Source organism: Anastrepha ludens, chromosome 5 (assembly GCF_028408465.1).
Source record: "Anastrepha ludens isolate Willacy chromosome 5, idAnaLude1.1, whole genome shotgun sequence".
Taxonomy (NCBI): Eukaryota; Metazoa; Arthropoda; class Insecta; order Diptera; family Tephritidae; genus Anastrepha; species Anastrepha ludens.
In genome coordinates this window covers 352582-371156 of record NC_071501.1, presented here as the reverse complement: position 1 = coordinate 371156, position 18575 = coordinate 352582, and the positions used below count along the sequence as shown (strand labels likewise).

The 18575-nt window shown below is 33.9% G+C and overlaps 1 protein-coding gene across 1 annotated transcript; it reads left to right on the top strand.

Annotated features, from left to right (window-relative positions):
• The first annotated feature begins 14930 nt into the window (after positions 1-14930).
• LOC128863817 (odorant receptor 49a-like) lies at positions 14931-18182 on the top strand. Its single transcript, XM_054103182.1, has 4 exons — positions 14931-15752; positions 16152-16353; positions 17522-17677; positions 17767-18182. Exons 1-4 carry the CDS (start codon positions 14971-14973, stop codon positions 17818-17820), a joined length of 1194 nt encoding a protein of 397 aa, XP_053959157.1. The 5' UTR covers positions 14931-14970; the 3' UTR covers positions 17821-18182.
• The last annotated feature ends 393 nt before the right edge of the window (positions 18183-18575 follow it).

The window sequence follows — 18575 nt, the reverse complement described above, 5'->3', positions numbered from 1 at the left end:
TGCAATAAAAAAATATTTGACTTTAAAAAATTAAAGATAATTAAAAAAAATCTTAACGTAATAATTAAAATTTCTGCAAAAACTTAAGTAGTAAATTTTAGTGAAAGGGAAATTTGAACAAACAAATTAAAACAAAAGTGTCAACTACTGGAGTCTTTTTTGCTAGATCTCAGAATAGTCTAACCAATAGTTTACTCTTTCGTTTTACAACTTAAAGAATTTTACACTTACTCTCAATGTCTATAAGTAAATAAACGTAAATATTAATGGAAAATTTAGCTTGCACAGCAAATATGTATAAATAATATTTATAGAGTTTTTTTAAAAGTGACTTATTTAAATACTTACAAGCAATTTCCATCCTTCCACTCCACCAACCAAGCACAAAACGAGCAAAAATTAACACTACAAATACATTAAAAATACTAAAACCACATACGGCTTGACTGAATACATATTTTTTCTCTTAGTGGCAAGGAAGAGAAACGATAACGATTTTGAAAAGATTGAAGAGGAACACCAAAAATCAATTAATGGAACAATAGCAAAAAACTCTAATGTCTGCCCAAAGATAAAAATATGGAATAAAAAACTGAATCAGTAAACACAATCCACATTTTTAAATCACGCAAATAAGGACACAAAAATCTAACTAAAAACATTTTATGTGCATACACACGAGTACATTCTGTGTAAATCAGCACAAACTACTTTTAAAACCCAAATGTAAGGCGTAAATTATATAATAAAATTAATGAAGCAAAGAGTAACAAGAGTAACAACAAATCGCACAATAATCTACAATACGTAAGTATTGATTTTTCGACTTTGGTTTGCCAGTATTTTGTAGTGAATATAAAAAAGTTAAGCTACTAATATGAAAGAAGTAATCTGACATATATAAAAGGAGTATAATTTACATGAAATAGCTTAAATAAGACAAATATTTATGAATAGAGAAAAGCAACGTTAACATTGCAAAAAAGCGCATATCTTGAATTAATAAATAATGAATGGTCGATGCACTCGATCAGTGAGAAGTACTAATTTTAATAAAAAAGAAAAAATTAATGACATATTAAAGGCAGTGTGAACGATAAGAAATAAACCTAGTTTTACAAATGATAAAATAAAATACTAAGGTGATTAAGGTAAATTAATTAAAAACAATGTGACAGTTTGTTAATATGAATGTTCACTTTTGTACTTTTACACCGCATACAAAATCCGCAATTACAAAACAAGAATTAAATATTGAAACAAAATACTTCACTACATGCAACAACAAAAACACAATTAAAACTGATAACTTTATACAAAGTCAAGTAATAACGGGCTAATTCAAATTGAAATATTTGTAGCATTAAATGAGTTAATAAAGTATTAGTGTCTATTTATAAATAAATATATCGATATTATATTGTATTCCCTTTATAAATATGCAGCTGTGGATTTAAGTATGTCGTTCCAGTGTATCCTTACATAAGAAAACTTTATAATGCCAATCGCGCAGGCTGTTTCTCAATGGTTCGTTAATATGTATTTCCATTAACCGGCAGTAACTTAACCGAATGATGGCTTGAGATGGCAATTCTAGTTTCCCCAAGATCTGCTGAGCTGACATCGGGTTAGTTCGATCGTTGTGGATATTTAAGAAAATAAATCAGAAAACTCATTGTGAATCTACGAAAACTGCACATCAGTTTAAAGCCCAGTTAGTCTTAATACTTAGACTTAATTTTATTTAAATCAACTTAAGAAATTGGCTATGATTACTCAGCACGTCCACTTAATTCTTGGTACTTAATTTTTTTTGGTATTCCTCTTTGAATATCCTTGTTGACATTTTACCATTTTTGCGTGCTTGCACGTATTTGAAGTGATTTTGGTTAATTAACAAAAATTTCACTATATTTGGTCTCTAAATTGCAACATTTTTGTTAAAGCACTCTGAATGTGATACCATCATTGGCCAAACGCTCTGCCGACGCACAACTTCCTGATGGAGCATTGAGTTGTCGCATCTCTCTGGCATATCTTTGTCCCAATGCCAACCATCTTCGGGAACATTGTTGTTCTACAAGAGCGGAAAGCCTATAGCCGCACAACAACACATTTTGAGTCGATTCTGCTTATTTTTGCCGTTCATCTCCAACGCTAGAAGCCTCCATATATTAGCCTTTTGTTCCACCCAGTTATACTTATACCTACTGAACGGGAATAATCATAAGGCCCATTCAGGGTGCATAATTTAAGTTTCGAAATATTTGGTTTTATATCCTCTATTGCAGCTATTTGACAGTACGCTTCCTATGTGCTCTTAAGTTTCCTAAGTTACACTTAGAATAATTACATAATAATTACGTCGGCTGCGGTAGCCGAATGGTTTGTGCGTGACTACCATTCGGATTTCACAGAGAGAACGTTGGTTCGAATCTCGGTGAAACACCAGAATGATGAAAAACATTTTTCTAATAGCGGTCGCCCCTCGGCAGCCAATGGCAAACCTCCGAGTGTACTTCTGCCATGGAAAAGCTCCTCATAAAAATATTTGCCGCTCGGAGTCGGCTTGAAACTGTAGGTCCCTCCATTTCTGGAACAACATCAAGACGCACGCCACAAATAGGAGGAGGAGCTTGGCCAAACACCTAAAAAGGATGTACGCGCCATTTATATATATATATATATATAATTACGTCGAGAATAATTACACACAGCTCACAAAAAGCACTATTAAGTTAAATTGAGTTGTGTAAATCCAGTTACTTATGGACTAACTGAGCTTTTAGATTTGCTTATAATTACTGTATGCGTTGCATGCAGATTTGCGTGCTTATCTTTATCATCGAAGGTTAAGTTACTGGAGTAGCTGATTTATCTTTTTTTCTTGCGATTAGGTGATATGAGTGTCGAAGTGATATCTTTGTCTTCGTTATGTTTACAGTTTTGTTTTGTTTAAAACTTTGGCATTTATAAAACCAAATTGAAAAAACAAAACTCGTGCAAGTACCATTTACGAATTATCTTGCACGGATACGCTGTGTTAATTAATGTTAAATAATAAAAGAAGATATTAACAAAAGAATCGGTTATGAATTTTGTTGTTAAATGATAATACGAGTATTATTGATAGCAATGGATGATCGCTACGCCAATGCTATTAAAAATAAGAGTACGGACGCGGTTTCTCGAGAGGAAAAGCGAGAGGGCATTTTAATAAACTCTACAAGCGTTAATTTTTCAGTGCAAATCTAACACTGCTTTCCAGTTTAAATGCTCAATCTTGCAGGGTTAAACTCAGTTTAAAAATTCACTACCCCACAGAAAAACCGGCCCTAATAAGTCTTAGTTATTCACACTTATTCCACAGAAATTAGATATAACACTCAACAAATCCTTTGCTCTATATTTAATAAAAAATCTATGTAAACATGCGAATTAGATAGCAAAACAAAATTAGATGTATTAATTTTTTTACGACTATCAGCTGCTAGATTTTGTTTTGGTTAGCAGCTAACCGGCAGCTCATCTACTGAAAAATTTGATCGGAATTTAACCGCGAGGTATTATATTTGTTAAGCAGACAATGGGAAAACATTTTTTGTCCATCTACTTATTATGGACTTAAGTGCTTAATCAGACATTGATATAGGGGCCCTTAATCTAATCTATTTGAATTTGCAAATTCTTTGCTTAATTTAAAATTATTTTGGAATCATCGCATGATGGCTTAAAACATTTATGCATCCAGCTTATGACAAAATATCAACTGCATATTTGCTCTCATATATCTGCAACGAGATTACTTTAATTATTGTATGAGAAAAAAATTATCTGAAAAAAATCTAAATTCGAAAAAGGTTGTATATTTACAAAACAAAATGAAGCGTTGATAAATAAAAGTGAGTTTCATCATCTTTGAAATAATCAAATATAATATATCATTGGAAATGGTTATGTATAACACCGTGTCTGAAAACCTGGAACAATTTCATATGCACGTGAAACTACAGATTTTATGTAGTAATGCTACGTACTCAGTATTTCCTTTTCTCATAGATTAAATTTTTTGAAGAACTTTAAAATTTCATTAAGGAGGAAAATTCAACTATTAAAACAGCAACAGCTTCAAAGACATTTAGGGGAAAGTTTTTCAAAAGACTTTATGTGCCGTTCGTTTGATATCCTCGTTCGTTTGAAACTGAAACGTGCATATGAAATTTTTCTTTCAAAACTTTTACTGTCGCACGGTGTAATCTATTACGAAGTGGTGCTAAATCATGTACTTTATATTTCGACAAAAATATGTGCAAAGGAAAACGATAGCGTAATAATGAGATAAGTACTGACAAGTCCACTGGGAAAGCTATATTGAAAGAAGCAGCACTCAAAGTGTAAAATAGCCATTGGAAAAATGAGGGGAAGTCGAACTATTTATTAATTAGTTATTTGAAATTGCATCAAAGAACTATTATTTGCTGTATAAATATGGTAGACACCATATTTGTCGTTCATGTCTCAGATCAGTAAATTCTGAAACATTGGCGACTGCATCACTTTGGCACTTTGTGTTATTATCCCATTTCCAATAACTAAAAATCAATGAATTTAGTTATAAGAAAATAATTTATGTTTAGTATGACAAGATAAAAAACCTTAACACTAAATTCAATTTATATGTACGTGAACTACATGTTTTCATATGTTTAAAGATTTATAATATAATGGGTGTTTATATAAATATTTAATTGATATCCCATACAAATACGCGCATTTAAAATAAGCAAAAATATGTAGTTATATTTAATATCTACATATATTACTTGCAAGATATTACCATATTCCGGAATACTCTCTTAGTATGGATACGGAACACAAACATACATATATTTGGTATCTTATGGCTAAAAAAATTTAATTAATAATACGAGTAGCATTAGAAAAAATCGAAATAATTGCAAATTGTATTTGAGGCTAAATCAATTATTTGCAAATAGTATTCCGCTGCTATTTTATATATAGGAAAGTATTACTTCAATTCAACTAATTCAATTACTTCAATTCAATAAATTAAAAAAAATCTCAATATTAAAAAACCCTTTAGGTGAGCAAAAATATGCATAATATTAGTTTAATCTTCATCGACATGCCATTCAAGTAAGACCCACGCCATATTTGGGGGATGTTTGGTAGCTAGACGAATGTATTCGGTTTTTCTTGGGTAAAATGGAAAAGTTTATGTGTAAATGAAACGCAGTTTCAGTTACAATAAAATTCCTCAATAAATTTTTGTTATTTAGGAAATAAATAACTCTTGCGGTTAATAGGAATTCAATGGGCCTATTCGCATTGGCATATCAGCGGCGGAGTAACTAAACCAGTGCCTCTTTACGCTGGCAGAACTACGCTGGATGGTATTTCTTTAGCAGCGTTACTGTGAAATGTAATGTATAAAAATTAATGTTTGCTTGTCTGTTTGTCCGTTATAATTTCCTACACCTATATTTTGTTATTTATATCCTATAAAATTTGGTGTTTTGGATAAAATTTTTGTGTTTTGCTGCAGGTATGCCAGGGACGGCTTATAAGTTTGTTTGGTCTTGTTAGGTGGCTCGTTTTTATGGTAATGCATGCTATAAAAGCTGTTGCCCAACATTATTGAAGCCACAATTCTCAATGATAAATTCCCACCAAAATGCCATCTGAATTCAAGCGTTCAAAGTTTCCTATACGTTTTGCGTACTCCATAAGAGGAAACAAAGAGCAGGACAATCACTACAGTCACACAAATGCATATATGGACTAAAAGTAGAGAATTCGTACTTTAAGTATCTATACATTGTTGCGCGCTCTAGTGTATGGAATAAAATATTTTGTCTTAGAGAAAAGATTTTGCTTTCAGGTGATCATAAATGCATACATATTTATTTATAATAGGAGCGACATTCTTTTGTTGAGTGCTTGGCATCATAAGATGCAGGGACTTATAGATTTATATAAGAAGCTTCTCCATGGAAGAAACGCACCCGGATGGCGACCGTTTTTAGAAAATATCTTTTCTATTATTGGATGTTTTGTGCCCATAGGGGATTTCCAAACCGTACCCTAGTCATAAACCACTCGGCGGACTGTCAAAGTTATTTGAATTTACAGCTATGACGTAGGCTGCTTACAACTTGATAGGCAATTTTATTTTCTAGATGTCATTGAACTTCATGGCTTTTGTATGGCCACCTTCTACTTTGAATTGCAATAATTCACTATTTTTATGAATTTAATCCACTGTTTAATTGTGTTAAAATCTTTGCAAGGCGAAACACGAAATTCATTACAAGAATTGTGATCAGTAGCTTAACTTGACTGTCACGGTTATATTCAATTTTAGAAAAGAAATTGAAACGCAAATTTAATAAAACTTAGGCAAAAGCAGTGGTTAATATATTCTGCAGTATCTTTATAACACCAGCTGTACAGCAGGGGTGAAAAGGGTTGCGGAAACTAACGCCCTCCACTACCGTTTTGCGTGTAAGTTGCGTCAAAGTTGCCAATGTGAACAATCCCAATGGATTCACTAAAAATTATTTGTGAAATATTCTGCGTTTCGACTTTGCGTGGCTTTAAATAAATTCGTCATTAACAGTCCGAACTGAAACAAATCAATATGGGACTATAAATTTCTTAAGCCAGTTAATGATACAGGGATTATTTATTGTAGTAGATGGTAGCTATCAATCTATGAAGACATAATTATTTTATTTCAGTCAACATTTTTGTGTATCGAAATCGAAGCACTCGAATATATTAAGCATAATTATAAAAACGATTTATTGAAAAAGTTAAGTAAACACTCATAAATACATACAAAAATGTATATGACGGCTCAAACGCTCAATCGTATATGCCCACTGCTCAACTTTAAAAAAGAATTTCGGAATTGTAAATAAATTAATTTTCGAAAAAGGCATATTTCAAGATTTTTATACTGGGACATAAAAGAAATCAAAGAATTTATGTCCAAATGAATAGTCGCGGTCTATTCCCGCATTTAAATGTCTTGGAATCGATTCTACCAAATTTAACATATGTCTGTCTTCATTTTATTAAGTTCTACGGCTGGTACAAAGGGTGTTTTTTTTAACTTCGTTTAAAATAATGCGTTCTGAACGATCATGAAAATGACTAGGCGTCTTTTATTTGAAATATAGGAGTCACTTTTGTGTTCTCTAATTATGCACTGTGCTATAGAACGAGTCCTGCTCATTAATTTGCCAATTTCTCTAAAAGTTGTTCCTTCTTCATGCAATTTAACAATCAGCCGGCGTTTTTCTTCAGCTGCCAATTTTCATGATGGAGCCACTGTGGAAGAACTATGTTTATCACATCAAAACTTGTAGCAGACTAAAAACTGTAGCACTTTTTATGAAATTTGATGCCTATATCGATCGCGCGCATCCTTTTCAGTATGAAAATGTTGAATTGAAATAAAAGTTTTTATATTTGATTAAACTGAGAAGACTATAAATAAATGAAAAACGTGTTGTTTTCGAAGTAAAATTAATTTATCGTTTCGAAAATCTGTTTTAATGTTGAACGCTGAGTTGTACGATTAAGCGTTTGAGCCACAGTATAACTCGAAAAATCATATTTGAATACCTTGAATTCTTCATTTAAATACAATTCCATTCCATATTAGTGCAAGTGCTTTCGTATACCAATTAGATGAATTAGTAGTATATTATAATGGAATTAAGAAAATTAATGTAAATGTAATATCTAACTTCTTATGCGCAAGCAAGAAAAAAGGGTATTTTCAGATCAAACAAAAGTCAAGCTATCTATTAAACTATCTGTCACTCACTATCACTTGTGTTGTGTATAATATTTATTGATGCATAGAAAAATTATTAGAAATAGCGAAAAACTAACCCTTCTATTCACGAAAGCTGAAATACATTTTGAATACTCTATAAAACGAAAGTTCCATAACAACTTTCGATTTATAAACGATATTAAAAACAATTTCAGTTTTTATGAATGACGGTGTACATATTTATAAAACTACATAAAAATCACTAAAGAACCACTATACTTAAATTAGTTGAAGTTTCAACTGTACTGAAAATAAATTCAAAGTATCGCATTTATATATTATATATAATTAGAGAAAACGGACAAAAACGAATGTTTGATGTAGAGACGACGAAAGAGGCTCCTAAGAATAAGAATTAAGTCGTTGTGTATTTTTTCTTATCAGGGAGCTATATGATTTACGCATTTGAATTCGATATTCGCGAAAATTTATGAAAAGTAGAAAACCGCAAGTATTACCGAGTGAATTTGATTACTTACGTAAATATATTAAATATTATGCATTATTATACCAATTAGAAAATTCATTGAAAGTACTGACTAAAAAAAAATTCCAATGTCAACCTACAGACCACTAATACCAAAATTCCCATCCATAAATCAATGCAATTACTACAGAGAAATACATATACGATACCTAACTGCATAAATGGGCAGAGATTTTTAAGAGAAAGCTGCAAAAATATAAAATTTAGAAGTGGTTAAGTCGAGGAAGTACTTATGTAGGTATATAATATATTCATATATACTATATATACGAACCATGAATTATGTATGAGTATCCTGACAATTTAACAATTTATTCTATTGCTGAGAACACTGAAAACTCAATAAATAAAACCTAAAGTGTTTGAAGAAAAAATGAAGGATGTATTTTAATATATGTAGTGAATTGTGAAAATTAGTTCTGGCTAAAGGTTACTTCAACGAAATTTTAGTAGAGTATCTTGACAGAAAGACTTATCTGATCGAGAAGACGCCTTTTGAAGCTATTTTATTTAACCCTTTCGCTACATCTTTTTATTGCGCCATCCAAAAAATCCAAATTTTTGTCTGAGTATTTTTTTAGGACCAATAACAATACAAATAATTTTTTTTTATTTTTTTGGTAAGTGCTTTTTTTTAATGTTGCCATATGGCAACAAATGTTTTGTATTGGTTTCAATCGCCAATAAACTTCTTCTGCTATCTAATGCAAGTTAACACCTTACGAGAAATTTGTTGCCATGTGGCAACAAGCTTAGTTTTAAAAATTACCACAGCTTTTAAAGCGGCGAGCGAAAAAATATTTATATACCAAATGACAGATTGAACATATTTCTCTATATTTTATTCAAAAATTGTTGAAAACAATTGCCCAAAATGCCTCAAAAATCTAAAAATGCAAAATACAAATTTCAGAGTGAAGTGCTATATGCCTTTAAAAATGTTGTATTAACGATATATAATTGGCGGTTATTATTTATTTAATTTCTGTTTAACCATTAAACTTCAATTTTTGAAAATATGTAACAAAAAAGTTGATATTTTTTACAAGAGAGTGTTGACGGCCTTTTAAAGTTTACTGTTGCCATATGGCAACAATATCGCGAAAGGGTTAATCTTTTATCTAATACTTTACCAGCGGTTTCTTCAAGGTAATGAAGTGGCACCTTTCTCAGCAGTGTGACAAAATTTCTTTTTTAAAATTTGAAAAAAAGTTTTCGCTTAAACTTCTACTAAGAAATTATATAAAGTAACCGTACACCAGGTAAGTTTTAAATTCTCTGATGGAACCTCTGAATGAAAACTCACAGTCTATTAAGAAGAAAAACACTAATTTTGGTAGAAAAAGATCAAAACCAACAAGAGAAGAGAACAAAAAATTGTTAATGGAAAGAAAAAGCCGCAAACTGACTGTTAATTTTATTAAATACTACGGTTAAGCGGACATATTTTCGTTTTAAGTTTGCTCGGTTCGAGTCCAGTCAGATGGGAAATCTTATTTCTTAAATGGCTTTTTAATTTTTCAGTATTACAAGAATTTTAGTATCAATGGATGTCAGGGCACAATGAATCGTTTATGGTGATATGTTACTGCAACTGCGACAAACGAAGAAATACAAATTGAAAAAATTATTGTTATTTGCGCATATATTTAAGTTCTTCAGAGTTTTGATTATTTTTTTTGCGGCCGAAAGGGTTGGTGCGTAACGGAAGTGCACAGGTTCGAATAGCCGGGCATGAAACACCAATGACTGATTTTGCGGCTGCCCTCCATGCACACAGTGCGATAGCAACACTATGAGGGTTTATTTCCTCATGTTGATGATCATACGTTAGCCATTTGATGGAGAAGGGTCTTCTAAGAATATTTGAGTAAATTGCAACTCTACAACTCTGCATGAAGTATATTCGCGTAAGGTGGTAATAGTCCGTGGGATCGGGTTATACCTTTATCACCAGTTTTTATTTGGCTGGAGTTTGCGCTTAAACATCCCTTAATACAGGGATGTATTTATTCGAAATAAAAAGTAGTAGTACCCAGACATAAATTATTAATGCTAGTACTGCACGCCAAGTCTATCAACAAAGCGGAGTTAATATGAGAGACAGGTGAGTCTGATGGCGGAGCGAGCAGATACTGTGCGTTCTTGACATATTTTTCTTTACTAATATATGATACTTTAAGGGCGGCCGCCGTAGCCAAATGTGTTGGTGCGTGACTACCATTCGGAAGTCAGAGAGAGCACGTAGGTTCGAATCTCGGTGAACGACCAACATGAAGAAAAAAGTTTTTTCTTATAGCGGTCGCCCCTCGGCAGGCAATGACAAATCTCCGAATGTACTTCTGCCATGAAAAAGCTCTTCATAAAAAAAAAAAATATCTGGCGTTCGGAGTCGGCTTAGAAACTGTAGGCTCCTCCATCTGTGAAACAGCATCAAGACGCACGCCTCAAATAGGAGGAGGAGCTCGGCCAAACACCCAAAAAGGCAGTACGCGCCAATTATATATATACAGGTATCCCTGGTATAACGCGATAGTTACCGAAACCGCGTTGTATAAGACCGCGTTATACAAGGGATACCTGTATATAATGTACTTTAAGATGCAAAAAAACGAAATAAATGTAGATTATTATTATTTAATATTGTTTTCAGAGTAGAGGTGTTATGTGTAATAGTAGGAGATGTGAAGATTCTGTTAATGAGAGGACAGCGCGGTAGGGCTTTGAAAAATTAACGGGGGGTAATGTAATTTGCGTACGATTGATATCTCTTGCCGCCATTATGGAGTATTTATATTTTGCTGCATTCATTGTGGAGGTGAAGAATGTTGCTCTGACAGTTTGCACGCATAATACGAATGCAGTCGTTTAGTTAGTCAGTGGAAATAGTGAAAACCCAATACATATTGGCTGGTTCTTGTACCATTTTGTGGTGAGATAGTGGAATTTGGCATGGCATGGAGTTAGAGATTTACTCATTTATCTTTACGTAACGCAACAATTTGTAGGAATCAAAAATAGTATAATAACACCACTGGGAGTTAGCCTACCATTGACCATTTTATTAAATTTATATATATAAATAAATCTGTATAAATCATTTAAAAACAACGCCTTTAGCTAATCAAAAAGGAGAAAAGGATAACGGAATAGCTCTCACTGAATAGCACGACGATAGCGCACCTAAGGCGACCAAACACCTTGAATGCTAGACGCTGACTGTAATTCCGTTTCAAATGTCAATCAGTACATTTATGCCGGAAAACTATCACTGATGTCTGAATTGCATGGCGTGGTTACGTTCACACTAAAAAATATGCAGTCTCATGCTCCTATTATATGTACATACATACATAGCTTTATCTAGGCCCAGACCATATTTTCTGTACGCAAATGGACATACTACTACGAGTATATTAGTATTCAAAGAGTTGCTGGTAAGTTGATCACGTCAGTGCTTTTGTTGAAAGTGATTGCCACATCTGGAAAGGCACGTGAAAAGGAAACGGAAATTTCAATACCTTTCAATTTCAATTTATTTCAATAAATGCTTCCATGTACAGGGAGGTATAACAAAACATACTCTACACTTTTGTGGGGAAAATACATCCCGTTCACAAATTTATCAATATTTATGTGTATAAATATAAGTATGTGCATATAAGGCGTTTTTCAATAGGTGCGCTTCAACTTTTTTCCGATAGGGAGGGCGAACGACGCAATATTTTTTATTTTTCGCTTGTCATTTGTAAACTTCATTAGTATACATTTCATCATGGAACGCTACACACTTGAGCAACGATTGCAAATCGTGCAAATTTTCTATGAAAATAATCGTTCTGTTGCTGCTACTTTAAGAGCATGATTTTCCAAAAAATCATCTTCAGTGATGAAGCTCACTTTTGGCTCAATGGCTTTGTCAACAAGCAAAATATGCGTTACTGGGCAGAGAGCAATCCACACGTGATTCATGAGGCACCGTTGCATCCCGAAAAAATCACTGTTTGGTGCGGTTTACATGCCGGCGGCGTAATTGGCCCATATTTTTTCGTTGACGAGAACGATCGCCACGTTACTGTGAATGGAAATCGATACCGCGACATGATAAACGATTATTTTTGGCCGCAATTGAATGGTATGGACTTAGACGACATGTGGTTTCAACAGGACGGAGCCACAAGCCACACAGCACACGCTACAATTGATTTGTTGAAGAGTAAGTTCGATGAGCGCATTATTTCCAGAAATGGAGCGGTCGAATGGCCGCCGCGCTCGTGTGATTTGACGCCTCTAGACTATTTTCTTTGGGGTTATGTGAAGTCATTGATCTACAGTAACAAGCTGGCGACGATTTGTGAGCTCAGAGCCAATATTGAACGCGAAATTGCTGGAATTTCAGCCGATTTATGCAAAGGAGTGGTCGAAAATTGGGTTCAACGATTGGACTTCGTAAAACGTGCACGCGGTGGTCATGCAAAAGAAATCGAATTTTATACTTAAATGTATATGTTCAAACTCGATAATAAAAAAAACATTAGTTAAAAAAGTCAAACCGTTTGTGTTTTATTCAAAAAAGTTCAAAAGTTGAAGCGCTCTTACTGAAAAATGCTTTATATATAGTTTGATAGCACTAAAAATAGTAATCCTGAGGCCGTTAATATTAAATTTTATGTTTAAGACAATCATATTTCCGAAAAATATATGCACCTAACAATATTATTTAGAGCTAAATTTAATTTGGTTTGCTTCTCGAAAGGCTGATGAGTAGACCAGCGTAGTAATCTCCCTATAAATCAAAGAAACGGTAGGTTTCCCTTCGGCTACCTGCGGCCTACTCTCTGGAAGGTTTGTTTGTAGGCTATTCTAGGAAATTAAGTGATGAATTACTTAGGTTAAAAGATATCTGTTGAATAAATAAAGGACATGTGTTTTGGCCAGATTTCTATATTTTTTAGGTAATCATTCAATTTGAGGCATTTTGGTAAGAGTGCACAATGCCATTCATGAAAAAAGTCAACATTATATATTAGTTCCCAGGTATACCAAAAGAGATGGCGTTATCAAAATATTTTTATTCTAAGTTATTCGTTAAATACCCTATGATCAGAAAGTACAGGGAATGTTTAAATAAAACAAAACAGAGTTAAATTTCAGGCAAATTTATTTAATCTCCTTCAAAATATGACCCGTCTGAAGCAACACACATGTGCCAACGTTTAATCCAGTCCTCCATGCACCCCTGGTAGGCCGACGAAGGGATGACCTTTAGCTTCTTCGTCGCATTCTCTTTGATCTCCTCTATCGACGAAGTGGTAACTTCAACTTGGGAAACAAAAAGAAGTCGCACGGGGCCATATCAGGTGAATACGCTGCTTACACGGTGGTATTTACTTGATCAAATAATTCAGCACAATTTGGGCCCGGTGCGTTGGCCGTTTTCTTCATGCAAAATCCAAATCCTATAATTGTTTGCCCATATTTCCGGCCGTATGCGACATACAACAGCTCTCAAACGCTTCAAAACGGATAAATAATATTCTCTATTGACAGTCTGACCCGATGGAAGGTACTCATGGTGCACTACGCCTTGGCAATCGAAGAAAACAGTCAACATCACCTTCCCGGTACTTTTTGATCCTAGGCTACATTCTGTTTTTAACAACATTCCGTATAAACGCGAATAAAAATGTATGTATTTTCAACTAGATTTCGACCAAAGTTCAATAGCTCAATGCAATGGGTGTGCTGTGAACCTGTTTGTATCTGCTTTAGCGAGATTTAATTCACATCTATTGAATTTGCAACTTTAGTTTAGTTAAGCCGAGGTTTCGAAAAATGGGCTTGAGAGATTACCAGGGTGAAAATGATGCGTACCACAGTACCCGGGATTACCCGATATTTAGCCTCCCTCACGTCAAAGTCACAGTGAGGTAACCCTGTTCCTTATAGAACACTGCGGATCTAGACCCGGATTGTGTCGAATAGGACACAAGGTGCAGGGGAACATGAAATAAAGTTACATACATATATACTCACGAAAAATTTCAATTGAATTAAAAAAAAATCTTTATCAAATAAAAGTCGTAACTACTGCCGTACCTGCTATTGTCTTTCTTTCACATCAAAATATCCTTAGCGCGTTTATGGTAAAATATGACAAACTTTCTAACGCAATAATCAGATGACGCACAACCAGAAATATAAATAGCACCCCTCGTATTACCGATACGGATATATGTAAATAATATATATTCTGTAAATATTTGTTCGTTTTTTTCAATAGAATCATAGATAAAATCTTAGCGTTACAGTTATCGAAAATAAATATAAATGCGAGCCAAGTTTTTGTTCTTTATGCTAAAAATAGTTAACAAATGTTTCAAGGTCCTTCTGTGGTTACTATAAATGCCAAATATTGATTTAAAATTCTCTTTCTTCAGCATTTGTTATTTCACAAACCACAAAGGCAGTAACCGCAATGTCTTTATAAAACTTAATACGCTTCGATCTGGTCTTCATATACTTGTAAATGGGTATAAAAGTCGATTTTGTTCGGATACTACGAATTAATTTTTGGAATGCAAAAGAGCTACTTACTATCAGTATTTTAATAATGGGCATTAAAGAGTTTGTGCAAGTTTTCTGGGGCCCTAATACTTTATACCAACTTGTCGGTTACGATTTCCAACTATTGCCCCGCCCTTATTGGCGACAGGTACTAATGAACGCGTTCCTGATATTCACTACCATCAGCGGTATATGCACTCGCATCTACATGCTGATGCAACTGCGCGAGCTGATTATAAGTGGCGACATTCTGAATACTTTTCGTTTGGGAGTGTACATTTCATATGCCATCGATTCAAATGTGAAGTTTTTGGTGTTTCTTCTGAATGCACACAGTTTGCGTAAAATTTACGAATCTCTGGCTGCTGAGTATCCGCAAACATACAGCGACCGGAAGTTATACAAAGTTAATAAATATAGTTTTAGGCGTATGCGTCTAATGATTTGCGCCTATCTGTTGGTGTCTAATTCTATACTCCTCGGGCCGATGCTGCAGTCAATTTCCATGTATATTATTGATCTTTTTCGTTATGGCTACGCTAATGCAACATTTCCATATCTGCATCCAACTCCAATGCCTTACAATTTCGACTACTGTACTCCGCGTTATTACATTCCGATATATCTTTCGGAGTATTTAAACGGCCATTTCTGCACTACAACCAATTTAGGTACGGATTTATATGTAAGCACTTTTGCGGGACAATTTTGTATGCAACTGGAATATTTGGGTTACTCACTGGAAACTTACGAACCAAGTGTGGAGAACTCAAAAGCAGATTGTGAGTTTCTAATGAAGTGGATTAGAAAACATCAGCTAATGCTGAGGTAAGTGTGATTAATTTAATAGTAATTTTGTATTATATATATTTAAGTTGTTGAGTGAAAGGAAATGTTAAACGTTGAATTGGATCGAATAAGAATAGTTGGCCATATTTGGCTTTTTATTAGAAAAAACTTCACTGGATGTATTAAAGCTGCAAATTCGGATGTAAACTATATTAACCTGTAACCTACAAGTTGTATTAAAGTAAGAATCTTCGGTGGAGTATAACTTATAAATAAATCTCAAAAAGTACTAAAGGATAAGATTTAATATAATATAAGATTTCTTTCATTTTTGAAACCAGACTATATAAAGTTCGATTTCTATCAACGTAAGAACTAAATGAAATTGTTTTAAATGTATTTTTAAATCGCAATATATTTTTTTTAATTTCTTTTCAGTCTCTGTGCTGATCTAAATGAAGTCTTTGGCACAACTCTGCTGTTCAAACTAGTATCAAATTGTACTGTCTTTTGCATAATTGTCGTTCAGCTCAAGCTAGAAGGGTTTGGTTGGGGTTTCCTAAATTTCCTAAGCTTCTTTTTCGTTACTGTTGCACAATTCTTTATGGTATGCCAATACGGACAAAAACTGATTACCATCGTAAGTATCACAGCCCCTTTAAATCAACATTAAGTGCTTGGTTTTACTAAGTTTTTTTGAAAGATCGAGCCAAGAAGCACCAAGACATTTGGTAGCTCTTAAAACACTCATGCTTAAAAAGCCCATTGTTTTTAAAGCTCTGGAAAGGGAAAGGGTGAAAGTCAAGGAGGAAAGAAGAGAAGTGACAGAAGGAAAAAGACAAATCTGAACATCCTCCAGTTTAAGAGAACGAATTTCACTTGTTCTCATGACATCGGCACCTAAAATTCGTAGTCTTGCTCTAGCAAATGCGGGACACTCACAGAGAAAATACACAGTGCCATCCGCCTCCTCTAGGCAAGACGGGCAAATCGAGTCCTCATTTGAGGCCCTCATTGAGGTTGATTCAAAGTGTGTAGAATTAAGCATGCTAAATAATGATGGCATCCTTATTATGTCAAGACTGCAATGTTAAAAGCTGTTATTTACACAGAATTTTTGATGTAGTTTACATAATATTCTCGTTTGGGTCTACCGGACGTATGAGTAACTATTTTTAAGTGGATGCATTGCCTAACACATTGAAAGTCCTTCGCTTTTAACAGTTTCACCTTCTAAAAACGAACTGGCCCTTTTCTCTGAAGATTCGATAGCCCAAAAATATATATTGAGCCCACTAATCATTTCATATTAGTCACTTACGTCGCTCCAGAATTCTTCCACAAATTTGCGACTTTTCCTAGAGTAGGAAGATTTCTTGACATACCAACACAAACCCCTGACTGAGTTGTAGCTCTTAAGCACAGCTTTTTCAAAACTAAATGCTTTTCTACAAATTATGCCTCCCCACTTTTACTCAACATTTCTAGAGTTAGCAACCCAGTGTCTTGCTATGAGGGCCGAATTGTCAAGAGGAAACGAGAAAGCTACTTACTGCGTAAACCTTTTATTATTGAATCATGATTCGAATTCTTGAGTTGCCAGTTATTAGGGTACTTGTTTGAATACACTCATGACATCGAAATTAATCAACAATAAATTTTACATTAGGCTAAGCAAAAAAAAACGGCATATTTAAAGACTTTAAATATTTGTGTTTCCGCTTTCGTTTCGTTGAAAGGAAATACTTGTACGCAGTATAGAGGTATTCCGAAGTGGATAACAATACGTTTCTTTTTTTTAATTTTAGAGCGAAAATCTGGCCCTAAGCGTTTACAAAAACCGCTGGTATAATGGCTCGAAAGAGTACAAAAAATTGCTTTTTACTATATTTACGCGTGCGCAAAAACCCGCCAAGCTGACCGCGAGGGGATTTCAACCTATATCGCTAGTGACCTTTCAAATTGTGAGACGAACAAATGTTTTTACTTTAGAAAATATATTTTTAAGAAGTATTTTTAACTCGATTATCTTCCTTCCCCCCCCCCAATATAGGTGATGACTATGACCTACCGCGTATTCGCTGTGTTGCAGCGGGCTTTAGATTAATCTTCTGCGAACGATTACAATGAGTGTAAGACGTAGATGTAACATTTAACATTTAACTTAGCGAAATGAATTTACTTTTTAGTGCAAAACCATCTAAGCTGAAAGCCGAACACAAAACGCTACCTTTCTAGTACGCATATTTGCTTACATACACATACGCACTAAATCAGATGCGGTACAATGAAAACCTACAAAAATTTAGCAGCACAGAGCGCACTCTAAAGAAACTTACTTTACTATGAGGGAAATGTGAGTGTTTTAAAAGCAAATGCCGCTTTGGACAGTTTATATTTTCCAAAGTACTGCTTTTTGTTTTAATACGCTTGAGTGTTGCTTGCTTCGTTCCAGATGCAGTCGTATGCAGCATAAAAATTCATGTATAAGTAAAATCAAAAATTAAAAAAAACCGCCGCAGGGAAGGGAATAAAAAGCGAGTAAAAAAGAAGAACTTAAAACAGACGGAATAAAAAAAAGGCCAGTTGTGGTTGCAACAAACGCTAAAAAGCAAACGAACACGTTTATAGAAACAACAAGAAACAGTGAAATTAAAAAGCCTAAATGCACAGCGGAAATATTAAAAAATAAAAGTAATCTGCCGCTAGCGGATATATCAGACACTGTAGTAGGCTAAAAAATAAACAGAAAATGTAACTAGAATCAACACAATTGTGTTGCAAATATGCATAACTACATATATATGTGTACTATAAATATATATGCATACGTAAACATATACCCAGCGTCGAAATTCACTC